The sequence below is a fragment of the Lactuca virosa genome, chromosome 6 (assembly GCF_052849685.1).
Source record: "Lactuca virosa cultivar CGN04683 chromosome 6, Lactuca_virosa_CGN04683_v6, whole genome shotgun sequence".
NCBI classification, from domain to species: domain Eukaryota; kingdom Viridiplantae; phylum Streptophyta; class Magnoliopsida; order Asterales; family Asteraceae; genus Lactuca; species Lactuca virosa.
In genome coordinates this window covers 144,426,605-144,446,041 of record NC_136431.1, presented here as the reverse complement: position 1 = coordinate 144,446,041, position 19,437 = coordinate 144,426,605, and the positions used below count along the sequence as shown (strand labels likewise).

At 35.1% G+C, this 19,437-nt stretch overlaps 1 protein-coding gene across 1 annotated transcript; it reads left to right on the top strand.

Moving 5' to 3' along the window:
• Positions 1-1,728: 1,728 nt before the first annotated feature.
• LOC145121987 (uncharacterized) lies at positions 1,729-11,867 on the top strand. Its single transcript, XM_079057665.1, has 9 exons — positions 1,729-2,634; positions 2,728-2,830; positions 2,928-5,530; positions 9,288-9,354; positions 9,992-10,231; positions 10,871-11,010; positions 11,111-11,378; positions 11,492-11,576; positions 11,648-11,867. The coding sequence occupies exons 1-9, from the start codon at positions 1,729-1,731 to the stop codon at positions 11,865-11,867; spliced, it is 4,632 nt and encodes a 1,543-aa protein (XP_078913791.1).
• The last annotated feature ends 7,570 nt before the right edge of the window (positions 11,868-19,437 follow it).

The following is a 19,437-nucleotide window of genomic DNA, read 5'->3' as shown; positions in this document are numbered from 1 at the left end:
CTACCTCCACCTGCGCGCCACTTGCTGGAACTGTTCTCTGCACTGGTTGCTCTATCTCTTCTCTCTATTTCTATGACCTCATAGCTGTCAGCCACACCTCACCCATCATAAGGTATTTTCTTCTTTGACATCTTTTGAGCATCTTCAAAGATTTTTTGGGTCATTTTCCTTTCCTTCAATGTTCCCATGTCAGAATTTTGTGCTCATATGACAGAAAAAAAAAACATGGGAATAAATTAGGGCTAAAGTTTCCATGCTATTCTATTGAGTCTGTATCAGAATTCTATGTTCGTATGATAGAAAACCATGAGCATAATTAGGGCTAAAGTTCTCATGGTATTATGTTGATTCTATAAATTAGGGCTTAAGTAAAAGTAGACCAGCAATAAACAAATTTAGTAAAAAAAACTATTGTGGCCTTCAATCACCACAATCTGTTCATCTTCACAGTTCTATTCTTGCAATCGACTTTCGGCTTCAGGGGTCATAAGAGAAGCAAGCAGGACAGTGGTCTGAATGGAGCTCCCAAGACAGCAAGACAAAGGTAAAAATTCCTCATTTTAGTTTATTCTTCACAGATTCATTAATCTCAGTTCCCGATTATTAATTAAATGCCTTAATTTCTCTTTCTCCCTGAATAACATATTGAAAGTGTACTTATATAATCCATTTTTCCTTTAATAAACAAAAATACCAGTTTTGTTTCTTTGCTTGCTGCCATAATGCATTTTTCCTTTGGTAAACAAAAAAATATTAGCATCAAAGTTTGAACAATTGTTAAATTTGATTTTTATTATGTTACATGTAAATGATTTAATGCCCATGTCTACATTCTTAGCCATTAAATGATTGTTTCAGGTTCCTTATATTGTTATCTGTTGCTTTAGTTCTATTTCCTACCTTTGAATTTCAAAAAGGTACCCTCTAAGCCGTGTTATGTATAATGTGTTGTTTTCATCGCTTATTTAGCTTGGCCTTTTTTCTTTACTAACTGATTTGTTTTTGCTATATCTTGATGCCTCTATCTTATATTGTTATGATTTTCCATTATATTAAAAGCCAACTTATTTCTTTCACCGATTCGTTTCACAACAATATGCAACGAAAAAAGAAAAAGCTTAATCATAATGATGAACATCCACTTGAAAATTATGTTTCTTCTCCACAATCCAGCCCACATGCTTTTTCTGATAGCCCATCGAGTTCTAAATCTACAAAAAATCGTGTGTCAAAAAGGCTTATGTGTACAAAACTTTCGGTATTCAAGGACTCTCATATTTCAACACCTCATGTCCAACAACCTCATAATTCTCAATCTTTTGGTTCAGGTGATAGTCACAGTAACAGAATCAATGGTATGTCTAAAAAAAATCCGTCTGCCATTCTTCTTGATGGGGTTTCTCATGTGTATACATGATATGTTCGCCACCTGCTTAAGCATGACTCAGATGTTATTAACTATGTTGTTTGTCATGTTTTCCAGGTCCATCTACTGCATATTTGGATTTGGGTGATTGTGACCAAATCTGCGAGCATTGTTATGCATGCTTCTGGTATGCTGAACGACGGAAAGGTCTTCCCGAAAATCAAAGACCTAAATATAGTCGTTGTTGCAAAGGCGGTCGGGTAATGTTGCCGCTACCAAGGCAGCCTCCAGAGATAATTAAAGAACTATTTAAAGATAAGCACTTTATGGAAAACATCCGTGCTTATAACATGATGTTCGCCATGACTTCGTTCGGGGCAAAAGTGGATGATTCAGTTAATAATGGGTCAGGGCCTTATGTATTCAAGGTAGAAGGGCAGATTTCTCATTGGATGGGATCTTTGTGTCCACCAACTGATGGTAATCCAAGGTTCTTGCAAATATATATCTATGATACTAATAATGAAGTTTGCAACAGACTTCGTCATTTTAGTGGCTCTGAATGTGGCGATCTAAAACCAGAAATTGTCAAGACTTTGATTGACATTTTCGACAAAATCAATGATTTAGTCAAGCTATTCAGAACAGCTAGAGATATATGTCTTCACGAACAACCTCAAGAGTTCATGGTCAGGTTATATAATAGTGGAAACCAAATGCGCTATAATGCTCCTACTCTGGGTGTGCTAGGCGGAATTGTTTATGACAGCGGGCCTACATGTAAAAATGATTTTGACATAATAATCCGCATGAGAGATGGGCGGCCTCGAAGAATAAATAAGTTGCATCCTTTGTATATGGCGTTGCAGTTCCCGTTACTGTTTGTTTTTGGTGAGCATGGTTGGTCGATCGAGCTTAAGCAAGTAAATGATGGATGTATAGGTGATAAGCAACTGACGATGAATATGTTTTACAGCTTTCAACTACATGATCGGTTCAACATATATGCATTGTTACCTAGAGGAGGCAGGTTGTTCCAACAGTTTTTAGTTAATGCATATATATCTATTGAGCAAAATAGATTGGATTACATTGAATCAATGCAAGATGTTTTTAGGACCGAGTACCTTCAGGGCGTTCATGATGCGTTATTGAAAGGTGATTCTGATGGCCATGATGTCGGGAAAAGGACAATATTGCCTGCGTCTTTTACTGGCGGTCCTAGATATATGTACAAGCATTATCAGGATGCCCTTGCTATATGTAGAGTACATGGAAATCCTCAATATTTTATAACATACACTTGCAATGTTAAATGGCCAGAGATTTCAAGATATCTAGCACAATATCCTTGAATGAAGGCTGAGGACAGGGCTGATATTATTGCTAGAATATTCGAGATGAAGGTTAAGGATTTTATTCACTATTTGAAAAATGAAAAACCTTTCGGACAGGTTGTAGCAGGTAATGTCATTATTAACTGGCATATTGTTCATCCATTACAATATATTGTCTCAAAATCTTATATCCTTATCTTATGTTTTTTTTCTTATGCATGCAGAGCTGTATACTATAGAATTCCAAAAAAGAGGCCTGCCCCATTGCCATACTCTCCTGTGGGTGTCACCTCCATATAAAATTCATACCCCAGAACAGCTTGATCAGTTTATTTCTGCTGAAATCCCTGATCCAGTCGTTGATCCTCAACTCTACAAGATTGTCACCGAGCTTATGATGCATGGACCATGCGGTCTTGCAAAGATGAAAGCACCATGCATGTTTGATGGGGTCTGTTCAAAGCATTTTCCAAAAAAATATGAAGATGTCACACGGTTTGATAAGGATGGGTATGTTCATTATAAGAGAAGAAATGATGGGTGCTTTGCAGTGAAATATGGAATCAACCTAGATAATGGTTATGTTGTCCCATACAACAAAAATCTTTCTCTGGTTTTTCAGGCTCATATCAATGTTGAATATTGTGGTTGGAGTATGATGATTAAATACTTATTCAAATACATTTCCAAAGGAGCTGACCGTATTAGAGCCAAAATTACTAAATCTCTAGGCGAGCCTTCTGATAAAGTTGATAAAAAAACGAGCAACATCAATGAGATACAAAACTTTGTAGATGCTAGATTCATTTTCCCTCATGAGGCAGCTTGGAGGATATTCGACTTTCACATCCATCATCGAAATCCTGCCGTGCAAGTGCTTGCAGTTCATTTGGAAAACATGCAAACAGTTACGTTTAAGGACAAACAACTGTTACAAGATGTTGTTGATGATCCAATGATAAAGAAAACAACTCTTACACAATGGCTAAAAAACAATCATATTGATGACATCGGTCATCATCTTACTTATCTTGATTATCTATCAAAATATAAATGGATTGCTCGAGGGAAGGACTGGTGTCGTAGAAAGTCAAAGAAGACGCCTCCTATTGGAAGATTAATCTATATTCATCCAACATGTGGTGAGCTCTTTTATCTAAGGATGGTTCTCAGTCACCAGGTTGGATGGCAGACATTTAATGATATCAAGACAGTAGGCGATGTCATATTTCCAACCTATCGTGCTGCATGCGAACAATTGGGGCTGCTTGGTGATGACAAAGAATGGACATATGCATTGGATGATGCTTCTAGCTGGGCAACTGCTGAAGAACTCAGATCCCTGTTTGCTCACATGCTTATATTTTGTGATGTTGCAGATCCTCTTGCTCTATGGACAAAACAATGGCGGCAAATGAGTGATGATATAGTCCAAAGGGCAGCTGCAGATTCACATGTTGTGAACTTACATGTTAATGAAGTTGACTTGCAACAATATGTCTTATATGAGTTACAGATCTTGCTAAATTCTAATAACAGTTATTCCTCGCTTTGTGATTATGGTTTGCCTATGCCTCCACCGCATTTGCTTGCAAAATTAAAAAATAAATTGCTCATGGAAGAGAGAAATTATGATAGAGTTTCTCTGACCCAAAAAAAGGAAGTTATGGTGTCTGCGCTTAATTCCGAGCAACATATTATTTATGAGACTGTTATCAAAGCTTCTTTGCAAAACCATCAACTGCTTATGTTTGTTTATGGACATGGTGGTACCGGTAAAACATTCCTTTGGACCACAATCATTTATGCGCTCAGGTCTGCTGGGAAAATTATTTTAGCAGTTGCATCTTCTGGTATTGCATCTCTTTTGCTGCCCTCAGGAAGAACAGCACATTCTCGATTCAAGATTCCATTGGACCTTACAAATAACTCCATCTGTAGCATAAGTAAAAACACACAGCTTGCCCGTTTGCTTAGTGAAACTGCACTGATTATTTGGGACGAGGCACCAATGACAGATCGAAGATGCTTTGAGGCATTAGATAAGACACTTAAAGATATACTTAATGAGCCAACGCAGCCTTTTGGTGGAAAATCAGTGCTGCTGGGTGGGGATTTCAGACAAACTTTACCTGTAAAACCTAAAGGGAGCAAGAGAGACATCATAGAGTCATCTATAGTTGAATCGTCGGTATGGAGCCATTTCAAAGTATGTAAATTATCAAAAAATATGAGGCTTCTTCAACCTAATCTGAGTACCAAAGAAAAAGAAGAAATTGCTGCTTTTTCATCATGGTTGTTGCAGATAGGAGATGGACGTGTTGGTGTAGATGATGAAGATGATCCTATTGACACCAAATGGGTAGAGATACCAGAAAAATATCTCATACCAGATCATGAAGATGCTTTTAAGGATTTAGTTCGCTTTATATATGACGAAGACATTTTTCATAATCCAACAGCAACCATGTTCTGTGACAAAGCCATTGTTTGCCCTAAAAATGAAACTGCAGATGAAATTAACAACCTCATATTGTGTAATCTGCCAGGGAAACCTATTGTTTATCTAAGTTTCGACTCAATTATTCCACATGCGAATGATAGAGGGGATACAGAGGTTCTTTATCCGTCTGAATATTTGAACCTGCTTAACTTCAGTGGTTTCCCTACTCACCGTCTTCAACTAAAAGTTGGTATTCCAATCATGTTACTCTGCAACATGAATCAGATGGAAGGGCTCTGCAATGGAACTAGGATGATTATCACACAGCTTCTACCAAGACTTATTCAGGCAGAAGTCATCACTGGAGTTCAGATAGGCCACAAAGTTTATATACCTCGAATCACTTTGAATCATACTGATAAAGAATTACCATTCGTTTTCAAAAGAAAGCAATTCCTGTTAGGATCGAGACACTTAACACACGACTCTAAACACACACAGCTCACGAAAAACAAGAACACAAGGATGAACATGAGGGATTTAACGTGGTTCGGTCCTTCTCTGACCTACGTCCACCGGTAACTAGGAATTTACATTTCTTGATGCTAATCTGCACTCTTTCTGTGTTACACTAGATACAAGTTTTACAAATGAAAGGAAGAAGCCTATTTATAATATTTTGAGTCGTAAGCCTTTTCTTCCATTCACATACATGTGAAATTGATAAGGCCACCATTGTTGAAATTCTGCAGCCGTAACAATTTTTCCATGTTCACATGAGAGTCCTTGTTTCCTGCCACTTCTTTTGACTACCCCAATGGCTTCACACTCAACGATCTCCCACTTGAAGCCACGAAACAATCTTCACCATTGCTTCAACTGTGTATCTGTATTTTTGTAAAATTTTTTGATCTTGACTCCTTCCTAGTTACCCTGGCCTTCTCTTCAATTTACCTGAAGGCTAGTTGAAGCTTCCGTTAGCTCCAACACATCAGTCATGGCTAAGTCTGCCACTGAACTGTTCTCTGTCTCCACCGGCTCCCACTGAAATGAACTGCCCGATCCTGGAACATCCTGAGAACAAACGACACTCTCCATGTGAAGCAGATAATCTGGAGAGACTTTTACAGATGGAATACTGGTTCTCTTAACCCACTGTGTTCTGGGTATTCTAGTTGAAGCACAACCCTTGCTCCCACTGCTATGAATGCCCTTGACTGGTTTTTCTGAACCGTTCCAAACACGTTCAACCTGAATCTGACCTGTGACTCTGGGTTTGCCATCTGCAAAGCAACCTTCTTCTGTCCACGACGATTTTGTTTTTCTTCTGAACTGGGACGGTTACTCCCTCAGACGGTAAACTGACCATATATAATGAACCCCTCTTATGTCCACGAGCTATCACAAGATTTCCTTTGACAACCTTCCACTGCCCATTCCTGAACTTAACCTCGTGTCCCTGTTCATCCAACTGCCCAACAGAAATCAACTGTTTCTTCAGACTTGGAATTACCCGGACATCCTTCAAAGTCCATGGACCAACTGGAGTCTTCAAAACTAAGTCACCTATGCTCGTCACATCAAGAACCTCATCGTTCGCCAGTCTTACCTTACCAAAATCTCCTTCTTTTAGATTCTGCAGTGCTTCACGGCTGTGGGTAGCGTGAAATGAAGCACCCGAATCCATAACCCAGGAATCCACATTGCTCTCCACACTACAGATCAAAACATCATCATCTGAATGGTCTACTGCAGCGTTAACTTATTTCTTGTCTTTTGGACATTGATTCCTGAAATGTCCAACCTCTTTACAGTTCCAACAAGTCACATCATTTCGAGTCCTCGACTGACTCCTTCTCCTGTTCCCGCTCCCACTACCTCTGTTATTTTTTCTACCTCTGACCGCATTCAATTGTTCACTTGATGATTCCCCGGAATTTCTTCGTCTGACGTCTTCGCCTAGAATTAAATCCCGAATTCCCTCAAAAGTGAGCTCTTTTGATCCTGAGGAACTAGTAACGGCTGTAACTGTTCCGGACCAACTGTCAGGTAATGATGATAACAGTAGTAAAGCTTGAACTTCGTCCTTAAATTTTATTCCCACTGACCCAAGTCTGGATAAAATCGAGTTCAAATTGTTGATGTGTACTATAACTGAACTTCCTTCCCTCATCCTCGTGTTGACTAGCTCCCGAATCAGGAAGACTTTATTTGCTGCCGACGGCTTCTCGTACATATTAGACAATGCCTCCATGATTCCCTTTGCCGAGGTCTCCTTCAAAATGTTGAAGACAACATCCTTTGACAACGTCAGTCTAATAAATGCCTTGGCCTTCTTATCCAAAATCTCCCAGTTTGCCTGTGTTATCGCCTCCGGTTTTTCACCTAAAACTGCGTCCAAGTCATTCTGCACGAGCAAATCTTCAATTTGCATCTTCCACCAACCAAAATCTTTCCCATCAAACTTCTCAATCTGAAGCTTACTGTTTTCTGCCATTTTCTGAAAGATTAGGGGCTAAACTGCAATTTTCTGAAAGTTCAGGGGCTAAACTGCAATTTTCTGAAAGTTCAGGGGCTAAACTGCAATTTTTCAAATCTGCTACAGTGTTGCTACAGTGCCCGCTGACGTGGTGCTACAGTGCTTGCTACAGTTCTGTTGACGTCACCGCTGACGTCGTGCTACAGTGCCTGCTACAGTGTCGTCTTCTCCGGCAGAACTTCGGTGCTACAGTGTCCTCTTCTCCGGCGGAACTTCGGTGCTACAGTGTCGTCTTCTCCGGCGAAACTGGTTTTTTCCGGTAACTATTCCGGCAACCTTTGACCGGCGATTTGGACGTCTTCCGATGGTCAAAAAATTCAGAAAAAAATATTTTCGGAATCTTCGGAACGAGACCTTTCCAACGGTATACACCAAAATCGTTTTTGACGAAAAAAATTTCGACCAAAAACTTAAAATCACCTTCTGGAGCTACAACCTTGCTCTGATACCACTTGTTAGGATCGAGACACTTAACACACGACTCTAAACACACACACAGCTCACGAAAAACAAGAACACAAGGATGAACATGAGGGATTTAACGTGGTTCGGTCCTTCTCTGACCTACGTCCACCGGTAACTAGGAATTTACATTTCTTGATGCTAATCTGCACTCTTTCTGTGTTACACTAGATACAAGTTTTACAAATGAAAGGAAGAAGCCTATTTATAATATTTTGAGTCGTAAGCCTTTTCTTCCATTCACATACATGTGAAATTGATAAGGCCACCATTGTTGAAATTCTGCAGCCGTAACAATTTTTCCATGTTCACATGAGAGTCCTTGTTTCCTGCCACTTCTTTTGACTACCCCAATGGCTTCACACTCAACAATTCCCAGTTAGAGTTTGTTATGCCATGACGATCAACAAGAGCCAAGGCCAGTCTTTAAACAAGATAGGAATTTATCTTCCTCATCCAATTTTCAGCCACGGGCAATTGTATGTTGCACATCTAGGGCTACATCAGCAGCTGGTCTCAAAATACTGATTAAAAGACAAGAGGACCAGCCATCTAATTGTACAAAAAATATTATCTTCTCAAATTTTTTAGCAAAATTAGAATCTGCACAGGTTGGTAGTTAAGCACTTTTGTGATTTATTGCTTAAAATGTTAAAACTTAATGAAAAAATTTACGTAATGACCGTTGTTTGGTACTTAGTATTAGAGTTACTTCACTCAAAAATAACATGTAACTGAATTTTCATTTTTTGGGAAAAAAAATTCCTTATTTGAAGTCCTTCCTATTTTAGGCTGTAGATATGGAGCTTCTTCTTCATTGACTTAAAAAAAATCACCTTCCGCAGCAGTAGCACCGATGATGTTGGTAATATTGAAGTTTGAAGATAGAGGTGGAAGGAATCAAACAGTTGCAAGGTAATTATGTTACATGATTTTGTATAATATATAAGTAATAGAGAAAAAATGTAACTAAAATATCTTAATGAGTTATGTTTTGAAATTATATAAGTAAAAGGAAAAAAATGGACAGACTTATAAACCCCTCCTATTGCTATTTTGGTTTTTTTTAGTGTTAATGATGTTGCACTCTTCCACATGTTTATATACCCAAAAGAACTTTTTTTTATTTTTTCTTGGCAGTTTTTGCCTTTTTGGTGTTCTACTTTTGATGTACTACAAGAACACAGGTCAGAATTATCAAATACAGGTAACCGATTTGTGTCATTTACTTTTTTGCCCTTCATGATTTTGAGTCTTTTTTGGTTTTGGTCCAAAAAATGGTCGCTTTCCCTTTTTACTGTTCGATTTAATTAACCTCATTGACGTGGCTCGCACCTGCACACATGGGCTTTTTGGTCTTTTCCTTCTTTATAATAAAAAATACCTCTGTAAGGCACATGAAAGGGGTAAATAGACCAAAAAATATTATGAAACAGTTAAATAGGGACCAAAAAAGGAAAAAAAAATTGGTTTCTTCTATAAATCATGTTTCTTAAAGTTGTTATGATAATAGAGCAGCGGTCTATGTTTTCTTCTGTTCTGATAAAAGATTTATCAAGCTATGAAGACTTTAGGCTTGATAACTATACAAAAAATAAAAGAAATCTTAATCACGTTTTTTTTATTATTTATTTTTCTATCTTCTATTTTAAACCTTATTACAAAAAATTAATAACTAAATGATAAACCTTATAACTTACATTAGATAACAGAAAATTTAAAAATATAAATTAGATGAAAAAACAACTAAATAACGTTCAAGCCTTATCCCTAAAATCAAAAATTCAATTTATTATCCCTAAAATCAAAAATTCAATTTATAAAAAAAAGGTTTTCGCATATAGCATCAGGCCCAGTACAATGCCCACGCTTCGCTCACTGTTTCCTCTTTCCCTCACGCAATCTTCCAGGTACGATAGAACCAATCAGCCTTACCCCTCTTTTCCTCACGCAATCTTCTAGGTACGGTTCTCTTCGATCTCAATTTGGAGATTTCGTGATTTTTCCACCAGCCACTCCTTATTACCAGATAAAACACTTCATGCGATTTCACTTTTTCCACATATCGGCTTCCTGTCTTCCAGGTTAGTTCTCTTCGTTAATTAATTTTGTTGAATCTATGTTTCCAATATATTCATGCCTAATTATCATATCAATATATTAGTCTACAAGTTTTTTTTAATTTTTTTTTACGGTCTTAGTCTCTGAATTATTAATTCTAATGTGATAATGAAATATATATCCACAACTACATAAACATTGTCTTTTTATACGTATAGGTACTTATAAAGAAAACTTTTAAAAGCTTAAACCGATTTTTTAATGCTTATTTCTGGAACTGCAAGAAATTTTAAACCAACTTTTAAACACTATCCAGGTAACATGATTTTATAGCCCAAAGTTTAAAAGTATGTTGTCAATTGTTGCTTATTTTTTAAAATTTAGTTTAAAATTTCTTGCATTTTTCTGCATTTATATTTTAACTGAATTATACAAATAATCTGAAACAAAGTTACATAAATAGTTCATGTGTAGTAGTAAAGTTACAGAAAGGTTCCATCTAATAGTTAACTTTTAGTCATTAATTATTCAACATCATTTGTGTATAAAAGAGTACCTGTAATAATAAACTTGCAGAAAGGATCCCTGTAATAGAAAAAATTCCAATCTTTTATGGGAAAAAAATTAATTGTTGATTTTTCATTTTAATTTGAACTTCACAGATTCTACAAAAATGGATACAAGTATGGTAGCAAACTTAAACCCTGGTGATGGAGACAAGCCAATAGAAATAAAAGTCATTAGGAAATGGTTATCATATGGGAAAAAAGCTGAATGTTGCTACATATTCCTTGATAAAAGTGTGAGTGCATTCACCATAATATTACATGCAATTGTCAATTATAATCAATTCTATGTTAGATACTTATACATATACATATAAAACCATTCATTTTTGGCAGGGAGATGCAATAGAAGCATGTGGTTGTCTGGGAGATAAAGGCTACTTTGATTCGATAATCAGGATGGATGGTTGTTACTCTGTAAGCAACTATGTGTGTGACAATGCAAATACTTTCTTTGTTACTGTCCCACACAAAACCAAAATCAAGCTAGGCAGGGCAGCAAAATTTGAAGAAATACGTGATGATGGATTTCCTGTGTACTACTTCAATTTTCTTGCATATGGTCAATTAGGTGCAAGGCTTGATAACCATAAGACACTCACAGGTATGTAATACTTATATATATATATATATATATATATATATATATATATATATATATATATATATATATATATATATCTTTTAAAATCACAAAATTGTTATATTTGTGTTAAGATTATATCGGAAGAGTTGAAAATGTGTATGAAGTAGTCAGAACTCAAGGAAATGCAATTTTGAAACTCAAACTAGAAAATTTGAGGTATTTTCTATCTCATATATCTAACAAAGACCAAGCATATCATATTTAATATCTGAAATATGTATGTTTAGTGGAACAATGATTGAGACAACTTTCTGGGATGAGGCGGCTAACTCATTTGATAAAGAAGCTATCGAAGCATTACCTTCTCCTGTTATTGTTGCTATTACTTCAATGAAAGTCACACAGTATCTAGGTATATTTTTCTCATTTTATTGTATTGAAGCATTTTGCTTTCAAAGTACAATGCTTAATAAAGAAAAACACTTATTTAAAAAGAAAGAGAAATAAAGTTTAAAGTATTATGCTATATTAGAAAATCAGATTAAAGTACATTCCTATTTCTTGCATTTAGCAACATTTATAGAAACTGCCCCAACCTTATTATTTTTGCTTATTTTTCTTTTATTTTGTAATTAACAACATTGTTATGTTGGTTTCTTTAATAGGAAATTTGCAACTGACAGCAACTCCAGCCTCATATATTTACATCAACCCCACTATTCCCGAGGCTGCTGCAATGGCTGCTGAGTAAGTTCTTTATTCATATTTATATAACTTTGTGACATATCTTACAGTTCATTTTCTCTTTTAGGTTTGTCGAACGACATAATCAAAACCCTATACTCAAGATACAATACCAAAAAAGTAAAGATGTAGAAGTCGAAAAGAAAAGAAACAGGTTTCCATTGGTAGACTTGCTATCTCAAAACCCAAACCGTTATGCAGTAAGCCATCAAACCTTCTCTTATCTTAAAATATATATACAAATTTTATAGTTTTAAATTTAATATAGATAATATTATAGGGAGCTCAGTTCACTTGCAAAGCATCTCTGGTTAGCTTAGATGCAAGCAAGGGTTGGTTTTATAAAGCATGTCATGAATGTCGTAAAAAACTTCAAAAAAGAGGAAACACACTTCCATGCGAAGATCATGATCAAGTTGCTAAACCAAACAATTTGTAAGTACTATGTTTTTTATGTCAACTACTTGAGTATATAATCATCTTAACATACATATGTCTAATAATCGTATCAACAGGTTTTTTATCACAGCACACATCGCAGATGAGACCGCTCAAGCAAAGATAGTCTTTTTTGATGCTGCAGCTAGAATGTTGTTCCAAACAGATTGCAACACACTCATTGATCATCATGGATACACTGATCCGTACACATTGCCTGCACCACTCACCATTCTCATAGGCCAGCCAAAAATAATTCAATTCCGATTCGCAAGATTCTGTAGGCCGGGTGCTAAAGACTTTGTAGCAGATGCTGTTTTTGAAGATATAGTTTCTCCATAAAAAGAAAGTCACACAGAAACAGTCATTATCAACCAACCAACTGCCTCAGCATCATCAAAAAAAACACCCACTACATCAACTGATCCTCCATCTACTGCTTCTGTTACTCCAGCAAAAGCCTTTCAAGAGCGTCTCACAACATCACCCATCACACCCGCTTCCGCTGAAACTAAACATCACCAAATGAAATCTGTCCAGATACAACTTTTCCAAACATCATCTGAAGGTACATAAATCTTACTAATCGTTTCTTCTAGAATCTATTTTAGGAATATATATATATATATATATATATATATATATATACATATAATATTTTTTTATTATTTGGAAAATAATATTGAAGGTTTTTGCAGATTCTCTTGACCAAACATATGGTAAGTTGGTTAAGAAGCAAAAAAATGTGTTGATGCAGCAAACGTGAACAACAAAACCCGTGTTGGTTCACGAGGAAAAGACAAGTAGTTGTGCTCCATGTCATGCAGTTCAGTAAGGTATATCTGTAATATCATGGATTGTCTATCAATTATTTAGTATTTCCTATATTCAATATTTATTTATGCTTTTTGAACAATGTCACAGGAAATATGATTAACTTTTGAGGCTCTGCCATATTTTCTACAAAAACTTTGGAGAGCTGGCGTGCTATGTAAAAACGTTTGGGACAGTTGTCGCTGCGATATTTTGTTACATCATGGGTTGTTACTACCGTGTATTTTGTTGAAACCTTTGAAGAACTGCTACTTTTGCCCCTTTTGAAGAACTGCTACTGTTGTCATTACTTAAAATATGTTGAATATCAATGTCCCTTCTAAATATGTCTACAACTATGTAAAGTTGTTTATGTAAATATGTTTATTCAGCTTTTATTTATATTATAAGTGTTATATCTTTTTGCATAACCATTTAACAAATTTAACATACCAAAACACATAATTCATACACTTTTCATCAAAAAATTTAAATAAATTTTATTAAACAATGTGAAACTTAAACTTCATTGCTTAAAGTACCGCCGCAACGCGCGGCCATAAAACCTCGTTCATATCATTTTTATTTTTATTTTTTATACAATAATACATAAAAGTTGATCTAGATTCGTTAATTATTTATAACAAAGTCATAAAAATATTAAAAAATCACTTTGAAGTTTAAAAAAATCAGTTTATTTAGATTTCAGTTTATTTTAGTAGCCCGCAGATGTTAAAAAAACAAACAGTTTTCTTTTTTCAGACTGCAGACGTTTGGTCCACCTCTTCTACCGCAGAGGTCTACAGATGTGGTCCGCAGACTGCAGACATTTTGCCTCAGAAAAAACAAACAGCACCTAACTGTGTATGCAATAAAAGTTTTTGAGAGTATTTTCAAACATAAGCTTTTAAATTTTGAAAAAGCTATTGAATGAGGTTTTTTTTTTTCTTTTTTTTTTTCAAAACTAAGATTTTTCAATAAGATTTTTTTATTGAAATAATGATTTAGGGGTAACGAAATTTCATTTTTTTCCCTACTTTTAGTCACTTTTTATTTTTATACACCATTTACCATTGGATTCTTTAATGTTAAAAAGTATCATTATTATTGGTTTTAATCGGTTTTCGGGAACTTTTGCATCTCCAACGGCTCTTCAGTCATCTTCTTCGTCCAACATGAATTTTCCGGCGAGTTCTTGACACTTCATATACCGAATCTCGACGACTCTCCCTTGAATCTCGATTTTTCTATATTTTTAAAGAACTGATTATTGAACATGAGTTTTTTGTTTCTGATGAACTCAAGAACATATCTCGGTTCTAATGAACTCACCATAAAAACAGTTGAACATATCTCTTGAACAGATCTCAAGAACAAATCTTGTTTCCGCCATGGATGAAACTTTAGTGATATGTTCTTTAAATCGTCTGAACTAAAAATGTGTTCAACTCGCTTTGCAGATCTTGATTTCTTATGATCATGTGCTCTTGAGTTCCTAAATCATTTGAAACCAAAATTATTTTCAAGAAAATTTCCAAAAATTGTCTTCAAAAAAATATCCTGATTTTTCTTAAATGTCTTATCTATATGCCAAGAACTTTCCAGAAAAATCATGTTGTCAGGAGACTCACCGTAGAAGATAACCACAGTCACCAGAGATGTCAAAGTCGTTGAAAACAGTATAAAACTGGTCATAATGGTTTTTTTTAACACTAGAAAAAAGTCTAATGATACATGATGAACAAAACAAATAAGTAAGCCGGAATAAAAGTAAAAATCCGTTACCATTATAAGTCATCATCCTATTTTTAATTAACAAGTTCTATGGTTAGAGGCTTAAAGCTTTTCCAAAAAAGTATATATTTTATTTTATTCATTTATCTATTGTATATAAGAAACAAAAAGCTAATAAATTTGAAAAAACACATTGTAGCACCATAAAAAACTATTTCAAAATGCTCTATATAAGTATATGTTACACAAAAAGCTATGAAAAAGCTCTCCTAAGCTTTAGTTTGAAACAATTACTCTAATAGTTTTTTTTTTAAAAAAATTCAAAAGTTATTTTATTTTAAAAAGCTTTCAAAAGAGCTCCTATTTTGAATGCTTTTAACATAGACATTGTCACACCCCCAAACCAAGGATGGCGGAAACGTCCGGGGGTGGAGGACTTCATGTATAGTATCATAACAACAATTGTAATAGTAATTGAAGCAAACACAACCAACATATATATAATTGATAAAGTGACATCATTGTATGAATTACATGTTTACGAATCAATTACAATATGTTGACAAAATATGAAATAGTAGACGCCTTAGCGCCCCATCCTCAAAAGCACTTGGTTACCTGTTTAATGATTTCCTGAGAATACAAGTTGTTTGAAAAAGTGTCAACACAAAGGTTGGTGAGTTCATAAGCTTTTGTTTGGTATTATTAAAAGCCTTTCGTTTGTAAAAGTAGTATTTGTGTTAAAAAAATCTAATATTTTCCTTAATGTGTAAATGTAGTCTTAAAACCCAAAGACCGAAATGTACAAGTAATTTGTCATATTTATAGTAAAACAATGCAAGTTTAAATCGACATAAACTCGTTAAATTTTAATGAAGTTCCCGTAAATTCCAATGTTTATTAATACTTTATGTGAGTTTATTATAACCATACTATGACCAAGGTTGCCTAAAACGACGTTCTTCAGGCGTCGGAAATGTTATGACATTTGTCACCCCAGACCTATCGGTCTAACTGTTGCATGCAGTTTAGGTGTGGGTTTGTCAAACCCAATATAGATCTATACACAACTATCACGCTCTCCCTCAAGGAGACTCTGGTTACAATACAGGACTTAATGGTAGTTTGAAGTAAATGTCTCACAAAGTCATTAACGGAATTACGTGTTATGAAAACTTGGTACCGTATGGCCGTACCTTGCTTAATGAAAATATCCTTTGTATAAATGTACCCTTTTTAAATGTATGTGTTATGTAATGTATCATAAACTATACCTATTATAGTTTATCAACCAAGGGTAGTACGTAGTAATGTATGCAAACTATATTCAAAATAGTTTATTAAATGTTTGAATGTATCGGTTGTACTTTGATTATAATCACTTGTTATTCTTTATATTTTATATGTCCAAATCCATTTGTAAACTGATGTGTGTCTAAATATTAAGATGAAATGTCATATATTGCAATAACATATAATCACATAAAGATATACACCTTGCTCAACATGTTACAAGGTGAAATGAAATTGACAGCAACTTTTCGTTGAATACAGTTTCTGTTACTGTTCTTAGAAAATTTATAGAAAAATCATCAAAGCTCTAAATCCAAATCCGCAAACTCTGAGAGTTTGGAATATGAGTCTAGTTTGATCGTAAATTTTATCATGATTTTTAGTGATCTCTAACAGAGGTGAAAATGTTCATAATCACAGACTGGTCCGGGTTTGCCTCTGAAATGACAGGCAGTTTTGTAAAAATCACCATAAATTGTAGAAAAATCATATGGAGATGTGCAAGTAGCCATTTTAAAGCTAAGAGTTTGAACTACTTGCACCTGGAACAGTTTTGAAAACTAAAATATTTAAGTTGACCAAAACAGTCCGTGATCGAAGTTCATCTTTTCTGATGTAATCTGATAGAAAAAGTTTAATTGTGTTCTTGATGATTTTACTTGTATTCCGCCCTTAAAACTTAAGAAAAACATGTAAATGTAGGGGTATGAACTCACCTTATGTGGTTTCAGTAGATGAAAGTGAGAGAGAGGAAGTATTCAACCCAAGAACACTAAGAAGATGTCTTGATGATTCGAGAATCTAACACCGAATAAGATGGAATTTGTGTAAGATATCAATGATTTGAGTAGAATGGAGTGTAATAATTATATGAATGATGAAGATACTTACTAATTGAAGAAAGGAATCCCAGAAGAAAGCCTTGAAGTTCTTAAAGTTGAGAGAAAAGATGAGAGAATTTTGGAGAGTGTCCTTTGGTTGCTAAGTGTAGAATGAAAGAACTTTATGGAGAATGAGGAGAGAGGATCAATCCTCCAGCTCTTAGAACGTGGGAAGAGCTGGAGATTGGGTGTAAAGGTCCACTAAGGAGATAAGGGGTAGTGGGAAAGAGTGGCTGATCATAGAGTGAGGTGGTGGTGGTTTGCTTTTGCCACAAATTAAGGAAAAGCAAATATTCCCTCAATAATTAGTTCAACCACTAATTCTTTTAATATATTTTTATAAAAACCCTGGAGATTTATATATTTTGGGGCCTTAGTTTATAAAATATAGTTTTGGGTGAAAATCTCACGTTAAAATAATGAAAAACGGAGTTAAAACGAAGTCGTAGTCGAAAAACCGGTAAAAAGGGCCGTCTGCGAGACCCCTCGCATGGAGGCTGGATTCGGACCCTCGCATGCGAGGCTGCGGTCTGATGGCTTCGGATTCGGTCTCCTGAGAGGCTTCAGCTTCGGTCCTGATGAGAGGCTTCGGATCCGAGGCCTCGGATGAGAGGCTTCGGTCCTGAAGCTTCAGTTCCAGGTCCTTAAGGCTATTTTACCCGTTTTTACCCCGTTTCAAGCGATTTTTGACCCGGTTAAGGGTCGATATGACCCAAATGATTACAAAAAGTTAAAGTAACTTTTGAGAGAGATTTGGGAGAGATTTCAAATAGAAAGAGATAGACTGAAAACGATTTAGAGAGGTTTCGTTTGTGATTAATTTGAGTGTCCGGCTTCACAACGCAAGGTTCGTAAACCCCGTTAAACCGTGTTTTAGTGTCGTACACAATCCCGATGATTGTGCAATAGTGTTTTATCGCTTTGGTTCGTTGTTTAGCACTGTTAAGGCTAAGGAAAATCAAACACATGAACTTTCCAAATGATGATTTCTCATTAAAATAGCGAATTGTATAGTGATTACATAACGTAAACCCTAACATACAAGGATTATTGGAGTTGACCGGTTTGACTTGTTGACTTTGTTTGACTTTGACTTGACCGAATTTTGACGGTTGTCACAGACATTATCTAATCATTGTCCACTCCGGATTATTTTGTTTTAATTAAGTTATTAACAATACTTATGTAAATAATTTTATAAAAAGTCTCATCATATTTGTTTTTTAGGCTCATATAATATTTATTAGGGTAAAGTGAATACATTTTTGTTAAGTATACAAGTTTAGGTATTAAACCCAATAAGCTACACCGTTTTCTATGAAAATCAACTTCCTTCATCAAATCATGTATCCTAAAAGCTCTTTAATTTCTTCAATCATGCATATGATTTATTCTTTGACTTTTTAATCACATAATTCGTTCTCTTTTTCGGAAATCGTTGTTGTCAGAATAAGTAAGGAACTGGTGTTCCCATGATTTATCCGAGAAGATAATCTCGTGTAACCAGAAAAACAATGGATAAAGAACAAGTGGTATATGTAATTTAGTCCTAAACAATGTCAAAAGTTTAGTACATAAGCTTCTATACTTCAAAACAATATATTGTAACATCATGTTTTTAGGCTTAACTTTTGAGGCCTGTTGGTAAAAGATGAAAAAAAATTAAGTAAACAAATAAAATAAATAATTGGGAATAATAATAATAATAATAATAATAATAATAATAAGTCTTATTATTAGTTGATATGTAAAATATGTTAGAATTTTGGTGTTAATGGTATACTTTTAGTAACAAGGGTTCAAATGTGACAGGTTAGGGAAAGTTGTATTTGGACTAGGTATGTGACCAAGTGAGTGAGTAAGACCAAGCTTGTAGAGGTTATGATGGGGAAGTACCTTATGTGAATATTTCTAAGCTGCTAGTGAGTTGTTGAGACAAATTGAAAGAATAATTAAAATAAGGGATCGTAGTTGTCAACATTGCAATAGTTGTTAGATATTTGAGCTCCTACTCTCTCGTCCTTCTTCCTCATGAAAGAATTCAGCTACCTATTTTCCCCTATTGATGAGTTTTCCATCTTCAATCCATTAGTGTGTCAAGCTTGAAGCTAGTGGGTGAAACATTGATAAATTCCTCTTATAACCACCTAAGCTTGGAAGGTGTCTTATTCATC

Excerpts from the sequence above, each read along its gene's own strand:
- LOC145121987 (XM_079057665.1), top strand. The coding sequence starts at position 1,729 with ATGACTTCGTTCGGGGCAAAAGTGGATGATTCAGTTAATAATGGGTCA. Across the intron at positions 2,635-2,727 it reads ATGCCCTTGCTATATGTAGA|GCTGAGGACAGGGCTGATAT; the intron begins GTACATGGAAAT and ends CCTTGAATGAAG. Across the intron at positions 11,011-11,110 it reads ACATATTCCTTGATAAAAGT|GGAGATGCAATAGAAGCATG; the intron begins GTGAGTGCATTC and ends CATTTTTGGCAG.